Genomic DNA, 20,661 nt, shown 5'->3' with positions numbered 1-20,661 from the left:
TGGAAAAGGCTTTTCTAAGCCTTTTCTAAGCCTGTTTGATGCAAAACCAAACAGCTATAAAAGAAAAGATTGATAACATTTGTGTTTGTGAAGATAAGTTTCTGCTTGGCAAAAACTCCCTGAAGCAAAGTAAAAAGTCATTCAGTGAGGAAGAATATTTGCAACTCATCACAAATTAACGCCTAATATTCCCAATAAGTAAATAGTTCTTTCAAGTCAATTAAAAATATCAGTTAATAAAAAATAGGTAAAGAATATGGACATAGTTCACAGAAAAGGAAATAAAATGACATTTAAACATATTGAAAAAACTATCTCGTTCTTAAGAAAGATACAAAATGAAGCTATACTGAAATATTTTTCTCCTATCAGCTTGCCATAGATTAGTTATTCTCAATCCTGAGTGCACATTGCAGTTACCTAGGAATCTTAAAAATTACTGACACCCAGTCTCTACGCCAACTGATTTAGAGTCTATCTGAGTGTGTCATGGGCATTGATATTTCTTAAAATATCCCCAAGATAATTCTAACATGCTGCCATGGTTGAGAACCACTGGCGTATTTTAAAAGGTTGTTGGTGTGGTAGGGGAACTGTCTGTCTCATGCATTGCATCATATTTTGTGTAAATTTAAAAAACCTCTATGGAGGCAAATTGGCAATAGCTATCAAAATTACAAATGCATGTACCCTTTGACCCAACAATTCCCTTCTAGATATTTTCTTACAGATATACTCTCCCAAGGGCAGCTTTTGCACAGGATTACTCACTATGGCATTATGTGTAAAACAAAAGACTGGAAAGAGTCTAAATGTCCATTGGTGGGGGATGCTTAAATGTATTATAGTAATCCATACAATGGACTCTACTGTGTGGTTGACAAAAAGCAGAAGAAAGCTCTTCATGTACTGGTATGGAATGATTTCTAAAATGAGTTGTGATAAAAGCAGGGTCCAGAAATCTATATTGTGCTACTATTTATGTAAGGAGGAAGAAAATATATTATTTGCTTGTATAGATAAAAGAGATTTTGATAAGATGCACTAGAAATTGGGAACATTATTTGCCTCTGAAGAGGAGCTGAAGTAGGTAGAGACTTTAAGTTGCATGGGAAGTAAGTGATAGAGCTGGGATTTTAATCTAGGTCTTTTGGATTTCAAAGGACATGAGTTTCCTCTCCTCCTCCCACTACAAATAAAATCCTTCCACAAAGGTTTAAAAAAATTTGAAGGCCTACTAACTTCCCATTAATCAGATATATCACTCATACAATTCACAGCCACCGTTTATTGTTGTTGGGTTTTCTTTAAAGTGTAGTACTTTGAGATATTTTCGAACTTTAATTGAAATGAATTGTTGCCTATGACTTTATTTTGTAAAGCTCTAAACTAGTGGTCATTTGCCAGTTTAGATCATACAGTTTACTTATGAATGCATTAGTATTTTGGAGGAGGATCTTGGCAAAAACATCTTTTGTCTCTTATAGAAACTTTAACTTTTTTTTTTTAAGGTTTCCATGGGTGAACTACCAAGATGGTAATCTCAACATTTCACTTCCAGTGTTTAGTATTCATGGCAATCATGATGATCCCACAGGGGTAATTATTGTTTTCTTATAGTTTGTTGAAATTTTAGAAATAATCAATTTAGTTTGTCTGAGGAAAGCATTCCTCCCCTTTTTCCCAGAAAGTTGTAATCAAATTGAATCAGAAAGTCAAATTGATTTTTTATCATTCAGATAAGCTTTTCTACTACTTTTTAGATTTTATTTTTTAAATCTGGAATAAGAATTGGTATGTGAACTATGCTTTTATTTCATTAGTGCTGAAATTAACAATAAGGAGCCAGGGGTAGGAATAAACATCTAACATTTATATAGTGCTTTACAGTTTACCAGTGCTTTTATATCTCTTATTTTATAAAATCTCACTTGTAAAAAATGATTGTTTCATGAACATCTTTAAATCTAAATTAGATTAATCTGTTAACTGTTTAATATGGAAGTAAGATTAGAGGTCCTAAACTCAAAATATGTTTTTGTTTTATCTGGTCATTAAAATTATAAATCACTAGTTATCTATAGGCTATTTTTCCCAGGTTTTAAGAGGTCTGCCTAATTACAAAGCACTTATTTTATGGCTGATTTTTGTCTTTTACTAGCCAAGATAGCATGATAAGTTTTGATGAGATACTAACTTTGCATTTAGTATGTGATTCCAGTTGCTGTAGGTGATTCATAAGGGAGAAAAGGTAGCAATACTACAATTACTGTTGTAATTTTGTTTTGAGAAGACACTCTCCTACTCCGTGTTTTTGTAAGTGGTATATGGAGCATGCTTATAATATGTATACTATGTTTGCAAATCACTTACTTTTATATACACACTAATATTGTTTGAAAATATTTTGCATAGGCAGATGCACTCTGTGCCCTGGATATTTTAAGTTGTGCTGGACTTGTAAATCATTTTGGACGTTCAATGTCTGTGGAGAAGATAGACATTAGTCCCGTTTTGCTTCAAAAAGGAAGCACAAAAATTGCTTTATATGGTTTAGGTAAGATGATTTTATTTTATTATTTATATCAGTAAATAATTGTCTAAACAACTGGGAAATGAAATTTTGGAGAAAACTTTGTATCTGTTTGGAAAAAAGTGTGGCAAATCTGTTTATTCCTTATTGGTGACTGTAAAAACTGATGGAAGGTTTTGGTAAAACTATATTAGTGTTTAATAATGACTTGTTAATAACAAGTTAATACTTGTTTTTAGTAGCAGTTTTGGTGAAAAAATTTCCTTTATTATCTATCTATCTATTTATTTATTTATTTATTTTACACTCAGATATAAAATTTTTAATGTTAGAATTATAGAATATTTAGCAAAACTGCATTTTAATATATTGGGAGTCTTTGAAAGGTCTAAAGCTTCACTGTCTGATACGGTAATCATTAGCCTCATGTAGATATTGAGCATTTGAAATTTGGCTAGTCTGAACTGCAGAGTGCTGTAAATGTAGAGTACCCACCGGATTTCAAAGACTGAGGAAAAAAAGTAAAATATTAATATATTCGATTAAATAAAATATATTAAAATTAATTTTGCCTGTTTCTTTTTATTCTTTTTAGTGTGGCTACTAGAAAATCTAAAATTATATATTTGGCCTACATTAGTGGCTCACATTATATGTCTGTTGGACAATGGTAGTCTAGAGCTATCATCTCTAATGATCAGAAAATTTGCTTTATCAACTTCACTATCTTCAATTTACTTAGTGTCTCGTGGGTAAAAAGCTTATTTGCTGGTCTTATTCCATTTATTTCATGTGAACTGAAGACCAAAGACTATTTTTCTCTTTTTTCTCCTTTGTTTTTTTGATGGGGGGTGGTTGGCTGGTACAGGAATCGAACCCTGGACCTTGATGTTATCAGCACCATGCTCTAACCAATTGAGCTAACTGGCCAACCCCAAAAGACTGTTTTTAAAGAGTCCATTCATTATTTTGTATATTTTATATATCAAGTATTTTTGAGGCTAGAAATAATATGTTTAAGTCCATTTATTGTGTCTTCCTTTGACTAAGTTCAGCTTGATATTTTGTCTTAGGATAAATATTAAATATTGTTTTTATGTGTATAGAGTATTGTAAAAATTGTATTTTGTGTTAAATCAGCATTAAAGTACCCTGAGAGAAACTGGGAAAAAATTTTACACTGTAGCCTCAATGTAGATTTTATTGATTTTTGAGTGATTTTAGTGTAATATAATCCTTAGAAGATCTTATTTACTTTAATTCTCTTTGTATATGTTTTTTAAAAAATAATTATAATGGATGATTTATTTAATGACTTTCTCTAGGGAGCTTATTGTCTTTGTCCAGGTTTCATTATTTCTCTAACAAGTAGAATGCATCATAGTTATTTATATTTTAGAGATATGGAAAACGAGATCTGTGTATTGTATCTGATTCTGCAAGTGATAGAGCAAGAAGTGAAATATACTTTTTTACAAAGCTATTTTTTACAAAGCTATCAAGTTGGGGTTTTTTTTGTGTGTGTGTGTGTCCTTTTTTTGAGACCGGCCACACCGCGCTCAGCCAGTGAGCGCACCGGCCATCCTTATATAGGATCCGAACCCGCGGCAGGAGCGCGGCTGCGCTCCCAGCGCCACACTCTCCTGAGTGCGCCACGGCCTCGGCCCACTATCAAGTTGTTTTAATCATTGCAATGTTAGGGCTCAGATCTCCAGAAAATGGTTTCTCCTCTTACATTCAGACTAAGGACAGATCCCGTTATGCGTTGTCAGTCACCACGAGGAGTATATCTCTTCAGTCATCCATTTCCTCCCAAACCCTCGTGTCATCCTGCTCTAACTTGCTTAGCTGGCCTCTGTCTTCACCCTCCTCCTCTACCCTCACACCAACCCTTGACTTTAAACTCCACGACTCTTTTCATAATTAGTATATTCCTCAGCACTGTCAGTCTCTTCCCCGAATGGTGCCTGCACTTTCTGATCTTCAGTAAAGCTAGACTGGCCCCTGAGGTTCCTGGTCCCATGTAGTTTTCTTACCCGTGACCTTTTGGGCAGAAGTTAGGGATCACTGTTCTCCTGGCTCCCCATCATCACTTCCTTTTCTGCCTGCAAATGTACTCCCTCAGTGCTTATGCTATCCAGCTAAACTGCTATCCCCTTCCCCATAAGCTTTTTACCTCCCTACCTACATTCAAATTTTTTTAGTGTTCTCAGTGCTTCAGTACCTACGTAGATTAACTTTCTAATGCTCTGGATTTTATATGCCTTGACTTTTTTTGTCTCCAGTGATATGTTCTGCACGCCTGCTCATCATCTGTTCTATTGGCCACACCTGAGGAATTCACTTGAGGCACTGGGCCACTTCTAGCTCCCATGTGTCTGCCTGGTTGGCTTTTCTTCTAAGACCTTCTCCAATTAGTATATAAAGTAGCAGCCTTGTTACCCCCCACCCCCTTCCCCGCACTATTGCTCTCCATCTTGGCATCCTGGCCTTTTCCCCTTTTATAATATTTACTATTAAATATGTATAATCAAAAAATAAATAAATAAAAATATTTAAAATTAGTAATTATTTTGTTTACTTGTTTTTGGTGGTCTACTCCACTAGACCAAGGCAAGCCTATGGAGTACAGGAAGAATTATTTGAAAACCGTTGAGTTATTAAAAAACACAATGTTTTTGTTTAAAAACACTTTTAAATACTTTTAAATTTATTTTGTATCTCTTCCCTTCTGATATCTATTTCTGTGTACATTATAATAATGTATATGTAGATCAAAAGTACATATACTTAAAATTTACAATAAAGGCATAGTGGAAAATAATATTATTAGAAGGCTTAATAAGAATTAAGCATAGGAAACTCACATTTTTATTCTGCTTTTTCCTGATTTTGAAGGTAGATAAGCTTGAAATGGAAAACATTCTTTGAATGCAATTAACTGCTGTCATGCAAGAATCTGGAACCATTATTAATTTACAAATGATTCCACAATTCAAATATATCTCTAAACAGGAAAATGAAATACTTCAAGAAACACATAATTTATAAGTAAATTATATTCATTTTTTAAACCAAAGTAAGAAAACAATTTAAAAATAATGTAACGTTCATTTCAGGATCCATTCCAGATGAAAGGCTCTATCGAATGTTTGTCAATAAAAAAGTAACAATGTTGAGACCAAAAGAAGATGAGAACTCTTGGTTTAACTTATTTGTGATTCATCAGAACAGGTAAAAGTATTCTCTAAAAAATTTTGAGACGAGTATTGAGGTTCCTCAAATTTCTGTTTCCAAGGTCATCTTTTTCCTTTCAATGTTGTCAATGCAGGATCAGGCTTTGTGTGACTTCATTTGAAATTGTTTTTAGTATATATTAATGCCTATAAAAGGATATTTGTAGCATATGGATAAGGCATGAGAATAACCATAAAATGAAGACTCCTAAATTCAGTAAAAAAGTAGAACCTTACCAGTACATTATCTGTTTTCTTCCCTGTTCCCATCTGCTTTCTCATACCCCAGGGGAAGCATTATTCTCAATTTTGAATTTATCACTCTCTTGTTTTTCTTTATTATTTAATCATGTATATATCCATAATTGATATTTTATTTGGTATTGGTATGACTGGAATCATGCTGTGTGTTTTACAGTTAAGTTGTGTTCAATATTATGTTACTTAGATCCATCCATTTTGATGCTTCAAAGTGTAATTCATTTTTATTGATGTGTACAGTTAAACTTTTCCTCCTGTCTGTGAACGTTTTATTTCCAGTTTTTTACTTTCATGAACCTCCCTGTTGTAAACACTTCTTGGTGCGTATATGCAAGTGTTTTTCCAGAATATGTAAAAATAGCTAGATGAGCTTTCTTTTTCTAGCAGTTTTAAGAAGTTTAATCTGTTGGTAAGGTACAGGATTGATTGAAAGGAAGAGAGGCTTGAAGAAGCAAGATTTGTAATGTGATCACTGTAGTAAAAAATGTTAGGTGGTGGCAGTGATTGTAGTGAAACTGATATGGAAGGGACAAACCTGAGAAATTACCAAGGAAGAATCCAAGGGATTTGGGCCCTGATTATATGATTTATTATTTATTAAACACATTTATTGAATGCAGACTACTGTGTACATTTATTGAATTCAGACTTATGCTAAGGGTTGGGTAAAAGAAAGACTTTATGAGGCAGACTTATGTTGCCTTATATATGTTCTTGAATAAACAGTGTGAGTTTCAAAGGTGGAGCAGGCCAGAGTTTTGATATGTGTGGTCTCCATATAGCTTTGCGACACAGGGAGTTGTGTCTTCTCTTGCTTAGGGCTTCCCAGTTTCACCACACTTTGTACTATGCCAAAGTAGTGATAAGTTGGAAAGAAAATTCATAAGTCATTCTGAGAATATAAACCAGTATGAAAGGTAGAATGACAACATTGGTAAGAAGAATGAGTAATCAACGTATGATGTTGATAAACCTCATTATTATGATATTGACCTTGATCGTTTGATTAGAAGGGTATATACCAGGTTTTTCCACTGTACATTTCCCATTCCACTTTGTAATTTATAAATATTTTGGTAAAAATACTTTGAACTGCCAAAAAAAAAAAAAAAGAGAGAGAGAGAGAGAAACTGTGCTACATACTCTGTTTCCTTAAACTTTCACCCACTAATTTTAGCATCCATTAGTTATCTTGTTTCTGGCAATTAATACTGTGATGTTGTAATTGTGATTTTTGATTTCTCTCAGTCTTTCTATATTTATTAATTGGAATTTCCTGTAAGGAAGATTTTTCCCTTCTCCCCCGTTTATTTACTTACTCATTTATTTATGTCATTATGGAGTTAAGGATCTTTATTTTATTCTTTGAGTTAATCCAGTACTATCAGTTTTTATTGTTGTTATTGTTCCTCAGATTGGTCCAATTTTGACCATTGGAGGCTCTTTTATGTTGGCTTCTCTGCCCTTTCAACATGTTTTTTTCCTCTTTCTTTCTTTCTTTCTTTCTTTCTTTCTTTCTTTCTTTCTTTCTTTCTTTCTCTCTCTCTCTCTCTCTCTCTCTCTCTCTCTCTCTCTCTTTCTCTCTTTTTCTTTCTTTTTAGTATATTCTTAGCTTTTTGTTACCACAGGATGCTCTAGGATCATCCTGTATTTTCCTGCCTTAGTCCTGGAATTAACCACTTCTCCAAGGAGCTCTGATTCCCTTCATTGGAGAGTGGTATTTAGAAACCCACATATGGGTGCTAGGTGTGCTTATTGCTACTGGGGCTCTCTCAGCACTCTCAAGAACAGGGCATATATGCACATCTGTGTCTCCGTATCTATCTATACGTATGTGTTAAAAAAATCATAAATTCATGCTGATTCTAATCAAGCTCTACAATGCTCATTTTTGTCTCTTCCCCCTTTTCTTATTTGTTACTTTTCAGTCTAACAGAATTCTATATTGCATTATCAACAATTTATTTATTTATTTTTTTCAATCCTGGTAAACATATAAAGTGATAAAATTGCTAACCTATACCCCTGTGAGGAACAAATTTGCCAAGTGGGGTCCAGGTTTTGTGTAAGTTATTTTAATCTTCAGCCTTACTATACCTAGTTAAAACGCCATTTTCCAAAGTTAAAGTACTTCCCTTCTTTCTTCTCCACTCCCTTCATTGTGGTTATGTGACTCTTTTGCAATAGTATTAGATTCGTTTGTCACCCTGTGCATTCTTAGCTACTTCTTTTGTTATTACTTTCATAAGAATTATGAAAAAGAAGATTTTTCCAGATTGGGTGAGAATTCTTGAGCCTTCTGTATTTTATTTTATTTCCCATTTGTTTCTCTACATTGACTGGTTTTTTTCTTCTTGCTGCAAAAGAAAGAAGAATCCAAAGCAAAGGAGAACTCTGTCACGCAAAATCTTTCAGCAAGGATATTTTGATCAATGTCTAGGTCACAAATCAGTGTCAGCCTATCAGCAGAATCTTCCCTATCAGCATAATTTTCTTCCATGAAAAAGCCAGCACTCCATGAAAGTGCAGTGGCCTAATGTCTTTGAGAGTTGTTCTTTTCTTTAGTAATCATGATAATCTCATACCCTAGATGTATGTTTTTTATGTAAAAATATTCCTAGATGCACAAGCCTGCTGCTTCTCTGATTTCATTTCCTGTCTTCCTTGCATTCATTCTTAGCCACATAGATCTCCTTGCTGTTCTTGAACTTACTGAATATATTCCCACTTCAACGCCTTTGACATCTGCTCTTCCCCTGCCTGGGACTTTCTTCCCTTACATACTGATCCCTCATCTCAGTTTTCTGTTCATTTGTTACTTGTCAAGAGGCCTCTCCTGACTATCCTGTGTATGTAGAGTAGCACCCCCCTTCCATGTCACTCTTTATTTTTCTTCATAGCACCTGTCACTACTGACAAGCTTTATTTATACTAGCGTGTGTGTACATGTATACACACACACACAAGGGTACTTCAGAAAGTTCATGGAAAATGGAATTAAAAGATAATGTGAATCTTTCCATGAGCTTTTTAAAGACCGTGCGTGTGTGTATGTACACACATATGCATGTACATATTATATTATTACTTGTTTCCCGCACTAGAGCAAGGGCTTTGTTCTCTGTTGTGTCTTCATTATCTAGAATTAGCTGGGACATCTGGCATAGTGGACACTCAGTAAATATTTGTGGGGTGAATGAATGAATATCAGCTTAGATTAAGTGAATGCCAGCTTGAAGTATTTGAACACTTTTACTTAAATTTCCAATTATATAAGTTAATGTTAAGGGAAAACTTTTCCTTCTTGCCTTCCCTCACCTTGGGTTTTTATATATCTTTTAATAACAACTAATCTAGGTATAAAACCAGTTTGCAAACCACTTACTTTTATGATATTTAGTATTGAAACTCTTGTAAGATTGACACTTTTATTCCCATTATTTTTATAATCAGTAAAAGAAACAGATGATGTTAGAAAGTTATTGGACATTGTAGACTTAATTCACTTTCATTTTCTTTATTCTTTTTTTTGGTGTATAATCAGATCAATAGTTTTTTTTTTTTTTTTTTTGAATGACCGGTAAGGGGATCTTAACCCTTGACTTGGTGTTGTCAGCACCACGCTCACCCAGTGAGCCAACCGGCCATCCCTATATGGGATCCGAACCCGGGGCCTTGGTGTTATCAGCACCGCACTCTCCTGAGTGAGCCATGGGCCGGCCCCAGATCAATAGGTTTTTAACTGTTGATAGAGCTCCTGCTTTTCTAACTTGACCAGAGCAGGAGGCCTTCCTCTGTAGCCTTTTATGATCTTTCCCTAAATGTAGAATTGACCACTTTCTCTTTTGGGGCTCCTACTTGTCTATGTCCTGTAAGTTCATAAACTCCTTAACATCAGGAATTAGATATTGATTATCTTTGCATACCCAATCCCTTTCACAGTTTCTAGCACAAAGAAGGATATAATAAATCTTTACTGAATGGAGAAAGGAAGATCTGACTAAATATGAACTTTTTCTATATTGCTGTGAATTTGTATTAAGTACTTTTTAAAATCTTGGTGTAGGAGTAAACATGGAAGTACTAACTTCATTCCTGAACAATTTTTGGATGACTTCATTGACCTTGTTATCTGGGGCCATGAACATGAGTGTAAAATAGCTCCAACCAAAAATGAACAACAACTCTTTTATATATCACAGCCTGGAAGTTCAGTGGTTACTTCTCTTTCACCAGGAGAAGCTATAAAGAAGTGAGTAATTATTATATATTCAAATCAATTTTTAAGAAATTCTTGCTAAAATAATCTACTAATTATCCCATAGGTTCAAGGTAGTGGTGTATTGTTATTTATAAGACAGCTTCATTTATGAAGGTTGATCATTCTATGTAGTCTTACTATTTTCCCAGGTTTTAAGCTATTTTCAATAAGAGAACATCCAGTTTGTGTTATTGATTTTGATGCTCATTAGGCAAATTCAAGACTAACATTCTTATTTATTAAATTTCCAGTTAGATGTCATAGACGATTATTACTAACATCATGAAGTTCGTTTATGAACAAATTCCCCTAAAACCATTTAACTGAGATTTTTCTGGTTATGAATTTAATATGATAGCATTTCTTATGTCTTTTAATTCTTGCGGGGGATTGATGCGATAAAATAAAGTAGCTAATGGTTATTAAACTCAATTTTTTATAATGGGTTTTATCCTTTGAATCTATTCAAGTTCTGATTGTTATGATGGCAATAATAGGTTTAAAGAATATGGTAGTAGGATGTATGTTGGTTGGTTTTTTTCTTCATGGTTGTGCTGCTACTTCATTTTATGTATGTGTCTACATGTATATACACATACATAATATATATACATGTAATAATAAATTCTGTATATCCTACTGTCTTAATCCTGATAACATTTGATTATACTTACTGATATGTTTGTCTTCCCTTAAGAGACTGTGTATTTGTTCAGATAGGAAAATTGATGGATGAATGAATTTTTTTTTTTTTTTTTGTCTTTTGTCTTTTTTCCGTGTCCGGCATCGGATCGCAACCCTCAGTGTTGCCCCCGTACCGGACCGGGGACCGGCAACGGGATTGCAACCCTCGGTGTTGCTCCCGCGCCTCGCTCACTGCTCCCGCGCCTCGCTCAGCCAGTGAGCGGGAACCGGTCTGTATGTGGGATCCGAACCCTCGGGCGGGAGCGCCGCCGCGCTTCCCAAGCGGCGCACTTATCCAGTGCGCCACTGGGCCGGCCCCTGGATGAATGAATTTTATTCTGGGGAAAAATGTTTACATTATTTCCTGTGATAATGACATTAAGATTAAATTGCCAAAAACATTTATTTTTAAGGGTATGATTTTATAAAAAAAATATTTTGTGGAAACTAAGTTAGAAATACGATAGCTCTGGTTTGCACATTTTCCTGAGGATATTTACATTGTGACTAGACTTTCATTTCTCTCCGTTTCAGACATGTTGGTTTGCTGCGTATTAAAGGGAGGAAGATGAATATGCAGAAAATTCCTCTTCAAACAGTGCGGCAGTTTTTTATGGAGGATGTTGTTCTGGCTAATCATCCAGATGTTTTTAACCCAGATAATCCTAAAGTAACCCAAGCCATACAAAGCTTCTGTTTGGAGAAGGTGATTCTTGTAGATAGTCAATGAGACCTGCTTTAGAAGAGAAGTTATTTATCTTCAGCTAAATAGAGTGGAGGGAAGCCTTTATATTTATTCTGATGAAGCCTAAGGAACCACTGTTGTTCAGCAAATGAGTTTAGTTGAGTCAGACATCTTTTTTTTTCAAGTCATCTAGATGGAGGAATGCTAGATACAGAAAAACTTCAAATAAACCCCTCTCCCAGTTTCCTTCCTCCTTTTCAAAAACATATATATAATCTTTTCTCCTTTTTTATCCTGATTTGATAATTTGTTTTATTTGTAAAAGCAGGTAGTGACTTGGACTGGGGAATGGGAGGATATTGTGGCGCTTGGGGAGGAAAGCCTCAGCCTCTCTAATAACCTCCATTAGGCATCCCTTTCCCTCTGAAAGCTACCCCAAAATAAAATCTTAAAATGTGTTTGCCATGCACCTTGTAGCTCCAACATAAGTCTTATACCTCCCTTTCCATGCAGATTGCCATCCCTAAACCTCTGTAGAAATTCTGGAGACACTACTGACGTTGGGTGAATGCATTTAACAATATGTAGGTTGACAGTTTAATAACCTTATTTGCTGACAGCTTTTCTACTTTGCATTTTATTCTCATAAAAAATCATATAAGATAGTAATGATGATAATTATGATCACAAATATTCACTGACTACTTATATGTGCTGTGCACTATTGACTTAATTTTGCATTTAATCCATTAACAATGCTATAGGTAGGTAGGTTCTACCATTCACATTTTATATACAAGGAACTGAACCTTAGATAAAGTTACTCATTCATAGTCACAGCTTTATGAGCAATGTGTAGCTCATGTAACTAAAAAGTTTAATTAAGAAGTTTTTTTTAGTTGAAAAGTTTAAGAATATGCTGGTTTCAAGATGACTGACTCCAGAAACTCAAATTTGGATTAAGATTGCAGGTTTCTGTCTTTCTGGTTTTTTGTCCAGCCCTCTGCCACCCACTGTGATGGTTTATGTGTTAAGCTTCACTGTAGGAAAGGCATTTTCTTTTTTTTTCTTTTTTCTTTTGTCCCTTTTTGAGACCGGCCACACAGTGCTCAGCCAGTGAGCGCTGTGAGCGCACCAGTCATCCCTATATAGGATCCGAACCCATGGCGGGAGCGCTGCTGCGCTCCCAGCGCCGCACTCTCCCAAGTGCGCCGCACTCTCCCAAGTGCGCCATGGGCTCGGCCCAGGAAAGGCATTTTCACATGGTGGCTTATAGACTTAATTATCTTTATAGCTGAAAGAATTATTTTCCTGGTAGTTCCAAATAAACCCCTAGCATTGAGTTTGATTGGGCTGAGGTCATGTACACATCTCTGAAGCTAGGGAAATGGAAAATGTGTTGATTGATTTTGCATTGATTGCATTCAGGCCTGAGTCCTGTGTTTTTGCCTGGAGTCAGTCTCTGTGTTCTTGCCTGGAGTCAGTCCATGGTTTCTCAGCTTGGATCAATTGACATTTTGGACTAGATAATTCTTTGTTGTGGGAGGCTATTCTGTGTATTGTAGGATGTTTAGCAGTATCCTCCCTGGCTTCTACCTGTTAGATGCCAGTAGTACTCTTTCTTCCATGTCATGACAATCAAAAATGTTTCCAGACTTTGCCAAATGTCTCCTGGGGACAAAATCACCTCTGGTTGAGATCTACTAGATCAACTCCACTTAAATTCTGTGAGCTTTGAATGGTGGCATAAGTCCAGAGAGGAAAGTAGATGCTGGTAATGCAGAAGTAATCGAGGTTCATTTTAAACACATACGTGTGCACATAACTTTCTGTTACCTCTGTGTTCTATGTACGTTTCTATTATTGTATTTAGTTAAGTTTTGTTATTATTTATGTGTGTGTCTCTTCTGAACTCTGAGGATGGGGCTCATATTTTACTTTTCTGTCTCAACTCTTGCCCTAATACCTGGCAAAAAGGTGCTGTACAAATGCTTGTTGAATTTAAAGAATTGAGGCTGGCCAGTTAGCTCAGCTGGTTAGAGCACGGTGTAGTAATACCAAGGTCAAGGGGTTCAGATCCCCTTACCTGTCAGCTGCCAAAAAGAAAAAAAAAAGAATTGAGCTAGGAGATTATATTTGTATAGATCTGTGCTGTCCAATATGATAATCACTAGCACATGTGGCGATTTACATGTAATTAATTAAAATTAAATAAAAAATTCAGTTCCCCATTTGACTAGCCACATTTCAAGTGCTTTATGTCCACATGTGGCTCATGGCAACCACATTGAATACTGCAGATATAAAACATCATTGCAGAAAATTCTGTTGGATTGTTGTTAGAGAGAGTTTAAAGGACAAGATTAGAGAACAAAAGCATATGTTCCTTCTTGGTCCTGAGGTCAGAACCAAGTTAAAAGGAGGCAGATTTTCATTTCAACACAAAAACTTTCTAATAACTAGTTATTCAGCTATGAAATTGTCCACCCGAACATGTATAATTACTATGCGCACAAGCATTTGTGAAAAGGATTCTAATACTGCCTGCTTGTAATTTGGTTTTCTCCAGGAACAATATGTCCTCAGATCTCTTTTAAGATTTTTATAATCTCAAATGAGACATCTTCAGACATTTGAAAACATTGGTCTTATTTTCTTTTAGCTTGAACTCTTAGAAAAATCATCCCAGATCCTTTGTTTAGAGATCTCTAAATATTCTGATCAGTCTCCCATGGATGATATGACTAAAAAAACTAGATTTTTTTTTAAGTTGGTAAAATGAGGGAAGGCATATTAAAATGGGTAGAAAATAGAGCAGCAGTAATGTTTTCTATTTTCTTCTGAAAGAGTTACCCTAGAGATTGGAAAATTATTTTAAGAACTTTCATGAAAGAAAAACCTTAAGGAATGGTATTAGTATGAGCATTACAAGAAAGTATATAGTCATGCATTGCTTAACAATGCAGATACGTTCTGAGAAATGCGTTGTCAGGCAATTTAGTCATTGTATGATTATAGAGTGTACTTACACAAACTTAGGTAGTATAGCGTACTATATACTTAGGCTATGTGGTATAACCGTTATAATCTTATGGGGCTACCATCATATATGTAGTATGTCATTGACCAAAATCTTGTTAATGTGGTGAATGACTTTGTTTAAAAGAGTGTAACAGATAATCTAGGAAATTAAGATGATCATGTAGTTCAGGAAAGTTCCTAGGGTAGGAATATAAGCTACTATTCAGCTGATTTAAACTAAATTTAATACTTTGCTTTTTAATTTTAATTTTGAGATTGAAGAAATGCTTGAAAATGCTGAACGGGAACGTCTGGGAAATTCTCGACAGCCAGAGAAGCCTCTTATACGACTGCGAGTAAGTCTTATTTGTATGAATTAAACTTCGTTAATTTTCAAGGTAAAGTGATGGACAGTTTACATGGATATTTTGGAAAGTAGTAAGGAGAATGCTTATAAGAAGAGCAATCATCATTAGAGGCAAAAATAATAAAGCTGTAAGGATTTGATATAATATAGTTTAATTCTGATAGGTTTGATTATTTTTTTCATTTTCCAAATAATTTGTTATATTTAGTAGATTGGCTGAGATCTCCTACTTCATCTTTGACTACTCTCCCCTCTCTCACTACATTCCAGCCACCTTGGCCTTCTTGTAGTTTCTCAAACATCAGACACATTCTTACCCCCTCATGTCTGTTGAGATGTCACCTCGCTGAGACCCCACCCTCATTAAGATTGCAGCCCCCATGCTTTCTCTCTAATACTCCTGATTTCACTTACTGTCTTCTACTTTCTCTTTTCTTTTCTTTTTTTTATAACACATCATCTTTCTAACTACCATAATTTATTTATTTTGGTTATTGTTTGAATTATTTCCTATGCCTATTAACCTGCTTACCTTTTTCATTGTGATATAAACAAACAAATAACAACCAACCTCTTCTTTGCCACTGTGCTTTTCCCTTTTCCTAGCTCCTACCCTTTCTTACTCTCTTCCAATCCCCTGAAAATACATAGCCCGTACTCCTCATCTAAGTCTATTCCTTAGTTCACTATAAGCAAGGCTCTGACTTCACCATAACAGGTGGCACAGGTGACCTTTAGTTGTCACATCCAGCAGATTTTTTTAATCTCACTGACTCATTCTGTGGCATTCTGAGTTATCTTTGTCTCCTCCTATCCCTTAGTTAGCCCTCTTTTCAGTCTAGGTGCATGGCTTTAACAACCATCTATAGAGCGATGACTCCCAAACCTTTACATCCTTGTTGATCTGCATATTCAGGGGTCCCCTAAAGCCTGTTACTCAAGGAGTGTAGTCCTTAAACCAGCAGTGTTGGTATCACTTGGGAAATTGTTAAAAAAGTAGAATCTGAGGCTCCACATCAGATTTACTGCATTTTAACAAAATCCACACCACCTATCCCCCCCAGCCCCCCGCCAAATTTTTATGCATATTTAAACTTGAGAAGTCCTGGGAGGTAGCATGTAGAGGTAAAGAATATAGTCTAGCACCAGACTGATTGGGTTTGATTCTCGCCCCATTACACTAGTTGTATGACCTTGAACAACTGGATCTGTTGTCCATTGGTTTATAATTCATAGATTTGAGATTCAAATGATTGAATAGTGTCTGGTGCACAGTAAGTAATCTGGTCCCTTTTCTCTATCCCGCTGTCATCACTGTAGTTGAGCCCTTTCTATCACTTACTGGTCTAAAGCTGCAGTGCCTGGACTCTGCCTCCAGTTCCCCTCTCTCTCCACCACTGGCTTTTCCTCCACTCTAATGCCACAGTAATCTTTGTAAGACACAATCAGCCTTGTCTTTCTTGCTGAAAACAACTTAATGATCCCCTAGGTTTAACAGGAACAGGTCTAAACATTTTAGGATAGCACTCAGGGGCCTACATGATCTGGTCTAAACCAACATCTTTGGCTTCTCCGTCCTTTTTCTGGCAGCACGTCTAAGCTCCAGTCATACTGGACCAAAAGTTATTGTTCCCTGGGCCCGATGGAGTTTATTTCACTTGAACCTTTGCCCATGCTAATCCTGCTGCAGGAGCGAACTTACCTCCTCCTTTCTTTCTGTCTCCTTCAGCACCCACTTAAAGCCTCATCCTTCAAAGAAGCCTTTCTTGGCCTCCCCTTGGAGTTGATGCTTTTTCCTTTGTGTCCTCATTCTCTTTTGTACATACCTCTTATAGCACCATTCACATTCTGCTTGCAGTTACAGCTGTCCCTCAGTATCCTCAGGGGATTGGTTCTAGGACCTCCCGTGAATATCAAAATCCTTGGATGCTCAAGTGCCCGATATAAAATGGTTTAGTATTTGCGTAGAACCTATGTACATCCTCTTGTATACGTAAATCATCTCTAGATTACTTATAATACCTAATACAATGTAAATGGAATGTAAGTAGTTATTATACTGTATTGTTTAGGGAACAATGACAAGAAAAATGTCTGTACATGTTCCGTGCAGATACAATTTTTTTTTGAGTATCATTCATTTGTGGTCGGTTGAATCTGTGGATGTGGAACCCATAGATACACAGGTCCCACTATATTTATTTACATGTTTGTTGTCCCAGTCAGCTTGTGAATTTCTTGACAACTGAGAGTGTATTTTATTTATAGTTGTATTGCTAGCCTTTAGCAATGTGCCTAGAACACTGAGGACACCCAATAAAGTTTGTTTAATGAACAAGTTCTGTAACTTTATGGAAAAGAAAATTACAAATAAAGCTAGACTGAAATAAAATTGTTAAAATATCTGAGGAGTTTTGGGGAGATCCAATGGCTTTAGCATTAGGTATTTTCTTTTTTCTTACATGGCAGCTATAGAGATGATCTGGGTAACATATTACTCCCCCCTTATCCACAGGAGATATGTTCCAAGACCACCAGATGCTTGAAACCTTGGATAGTAGCAAACCCTGTATATACAGTACTATGTTTTTTCCTATATATACATACCTGTGATAGTTTAATTTATAAGTTAGGTACAGTAAGAAATTAACAACAATAACTGACAGTAAAATAGAACAATTATAACAATATGCTAGCATCACTACTCTTTTGCTTTGGGGCCATTATTAAGTAAAATAAGGGTGGCTTGAACACAAGTACTACAATACCAGGACAGTCTATCGGACAACCAGGATGGCTCCTGAGTGACTACCAGGCAGGTAGCATATATAGTGTGGATACGCCCTGAGCAGGATGGAGTAGGATGGTGCGAATTTTCATCACACTACTCAAAGTGGCACATAATTTAAAACTTATGAATTGTTTATTTCTGAAATTTTTCATTTAATATTTTCGGACCATGGTTGAGTATGGATAACTGAAACCTTAAAAGCAAAACCATGGGTAAGGAGGGACTACTATGCAAAGATGGTTACTTTAGGAGAGCCACATTGTCATTCAGGGCAAAAGATCCCATGTTTCTCATCTGTATCTGCCTGACACTATTAGAACTAACCAGACTTAAACAGAAAATTGGCATTCCTTTTCCTAAACACAGTAAATTATTCATTGATTCATAAAACAAAAGAACAGATATTGTCATGTAAATAATATCACAAAAGTATATTGTATTGACTAGAGGAACTTCATTAATTCATTAATTCATCAAACAAATCTTATTGAGTACCTTGTATTGTTGATGCTGGGGTATACAGTGACTATAAAAGAAGTAAGGTTTTGAATTTGTGGAGCTTACAGAAGGTGAAGATGTGAGGAGAGACATAATAAACAGGTATCAAATAAATGAACCAAATGAACACAAAGCATAGCAGTTAGTGCTAAGTGTGATGAAGAATGTAAGTAGGGGTGGTTTTTGGTTAGGGAGCACTCTGGACAGGCTGGCGACAGTACAGTGCTGGTTCCCGGAGCATACTTTGAGAACAGCTAGTTTAGGAAAATGATTGTATCCCTTAGAAGGAAAGATGGTGTATCTCTTTGTGAAGGTCTGTTTAGCACAGTAGACTTCTTTAGAAAGAGCCTGCCTTGACAGAGAATCTTATTTCCAATGAGATACCTTGTTTTGAAGGTAATCATTTCTCAAAGCTCAAAGATTTAATTCTTTCCTGCCTGTATTTTCCCCGCATTTACCCTTGTCTAGTGTGAAGGCAAATCCCTAAGCTGATAGACAATTGGCTAGTGCATCTAGGACTGGCGTTTTATTTTGGTGGGTTTTTTTTCTTTTTGTTTTGATAGCTTACTTGTTTAGAAATTGGAACTCCTTTTTGGATGGTGCTCCTGGTACGTACCTAGATTATTAGTATTTTCATGGGGAAATGTAATCATTCAAACATTCTGAAAGTTCTTGATTTATTTTGAGTCCATCAAAGTATTTTGCTTAACCTTGTAAACCTTTCAAGTATTATTTTCTCAATAAGATAAATGGTATAACACCATCATGATCTTTGAAATGTATTGTAGAATGTTAATTTATGAACTTAAAAGTACTGAGCATAAACACTATAAATACTGAAAGATGAGTGTGTTTCTTAAAAACTGGCAAATTGTTGTTTCCTAGCCTTCATAGGTTATTCTGTATTTTCAGGTGGATTATAGTGGAGGTTTTGAACCTTTCAGTGTTCTTCGCTTTAGCCAGAAATTTGTGGATCGGGTAGCTAATCCAAAAGATGTTATCCACTTTTTCAGGCATAGAGAACAAAAGGAAAAAACAGGTAAGCTACTTATTTTTAAAAGTTAAAAAATGCTGTTATGGGCTGGCCCGGTGGCGAACTGCGATGGTGCGCCGCTTGGGAAGTGCGGCGGCGCTCCCGCCGAGGGTTTGGATCCCACATACAGACCGGTTCCCGCTCACTGGCTGAGCGAGGCGCGGGAGCAACACCGAGGGTTGCGATCCCGTTGCCGGTCCCGGTCCGGTACGGGGGCGACACTGAGGGTTGTGATCCATTGCCGGACACAGAAAAAGACAAAAAGCAAAAAAAAAAAAAGATCAGATGGCTGTGGGTGTGTGGGTTGTTTTCTGAATTCTCTTTTCTATTCCATTGATCTCTGTGTTTCTTTTTATGCCAGTACCACACTGTTTTGGTTATTATAGCCTTGTAGTATACTTCAAAGTCAGGTAGTGTTATGCCTCCAGCTTTTTCTTTTTTATTTTTTTTTGCTTAGCATTGCTTTGGCTATGTGTGGTCTTTTATTATTCCATATAAATGTGTGGATAGTTTTTGTCCATTTCTCAGAAAAATGTAATCGTGCTGTTACAGGGTTTGTGTAAATCAATATTTAATAAAAGAAATATAAAATAATAATGGAAGATAAACATTTTATGATTATAATGTCTTATAAAAATAAACTGATAGTTGGAATAATTAATTTTTTTGTCTCCTAAAAATTATACAGCAACCATTTTTAAAACTATGGATGTCAATAAAGAAATGAAAGGCTTTCTCTGAAAACATAGTTTACTGTTTTTTTAAATTTTTAAATGTTTAATTTTTTTATTTTAACATTTCCTGTACATATTTGTGAGGTACAATTTGTTTTTTCAGTGTATGCATATACTGCACAGTGATTCACTTAAGGTAGATAGTATAGTTTTGTACCCGTTAATCCACCACTTTTCCTCCCCCCACCCTCCATTACCTCCTGGCCTCAGGTAGCCATTATTCTCCTTCTATGAGAGCCACTTTTTTCTTTTTTAGATTTCACATATAAGTAAGATCATGCAGTGTTTGTTTTTTTGTGCCTGGCTTGTTTCAACTTGATGGTGTCCAGTTGTGACCACGTTGCTGCAAATGATAGGATTTTTTCTTTAATAGCTGAATAGTATTCCATCATGTATATATGCCACAGTTTTTTAATCCATTCATCCATTGATGAGCATTTAGGTTGATTCCATCTTGTGGGTACTGTGAATAGTGTGCAAACATAGTTTTTTTAAACAGTACTGCTGAATAATAACACACCTAAACTTTAGAGATTTATTGCACAAAATAATTATTT

General features: G+C 35.7%; 1 protein-coding gene across 1 annotated transcript in view; it reads left to right on the top strand.

Moving 5' to 3' along the window:
* Positions 1-20,661, top strand: part of MRE11A (MRE11 meiotic recombination 11 homolog A (S. cerevisiae)) — a 100,130-nt gene that overhangs the window by 7,879 nt on the left and 71,590 nt on the right. Inside the window, exons 5-11 of the mRNA XM_008572479.1 lie at positions 1,512-1,599; positions 2,416-2,557; positions 5,653-5,767; positions 10,097-10,282; positions 11,510-11,681; positions 14,957-15,037; positions 19,250-19,376. Of these exons, the coding sequence (XP_008570701.1) occupies positions 1,512-1,599; positions 2,416-2,557; positions 5,653-5,767; positions 10,097-10,282; positions 11,510-11,681; positions 14,957-15,037; positions 19,250-19,376 (911 nt within the window). The remainder of the gene's footprint in view (positions 1-1,511; positions 1,600-2,415; positions 2,558-5,652; positions 5,768-10,096; positions 10,283-11,509; positions 11,682-14,956; positions 15,038-19,249; positions 19,377-20,661) is intronic.

The sequence above is a fragment of the Galeopterus variegatus genome, unplaced genomic scaffold (assembly GCF_000696425.1).
Source record: "Galeopterus variegatus unplaced genomic scaffold, G_variegatus-3.0.2 Scaffold791, whole genome shotgun sequence".
In the NCBI taxonomy this organism is placed as follows: domain Eukaryota; kingdom Metazoa; phylum Chordata; class Mammalia; order Dermoptera; family Cynocephalidae; genus Galeopterus; species Galeopterus variegatus.
Note: the sequence above shows the minus strand (reverse complement) of the source record. Positions and strands in the feature narration are given on the sequence as shown.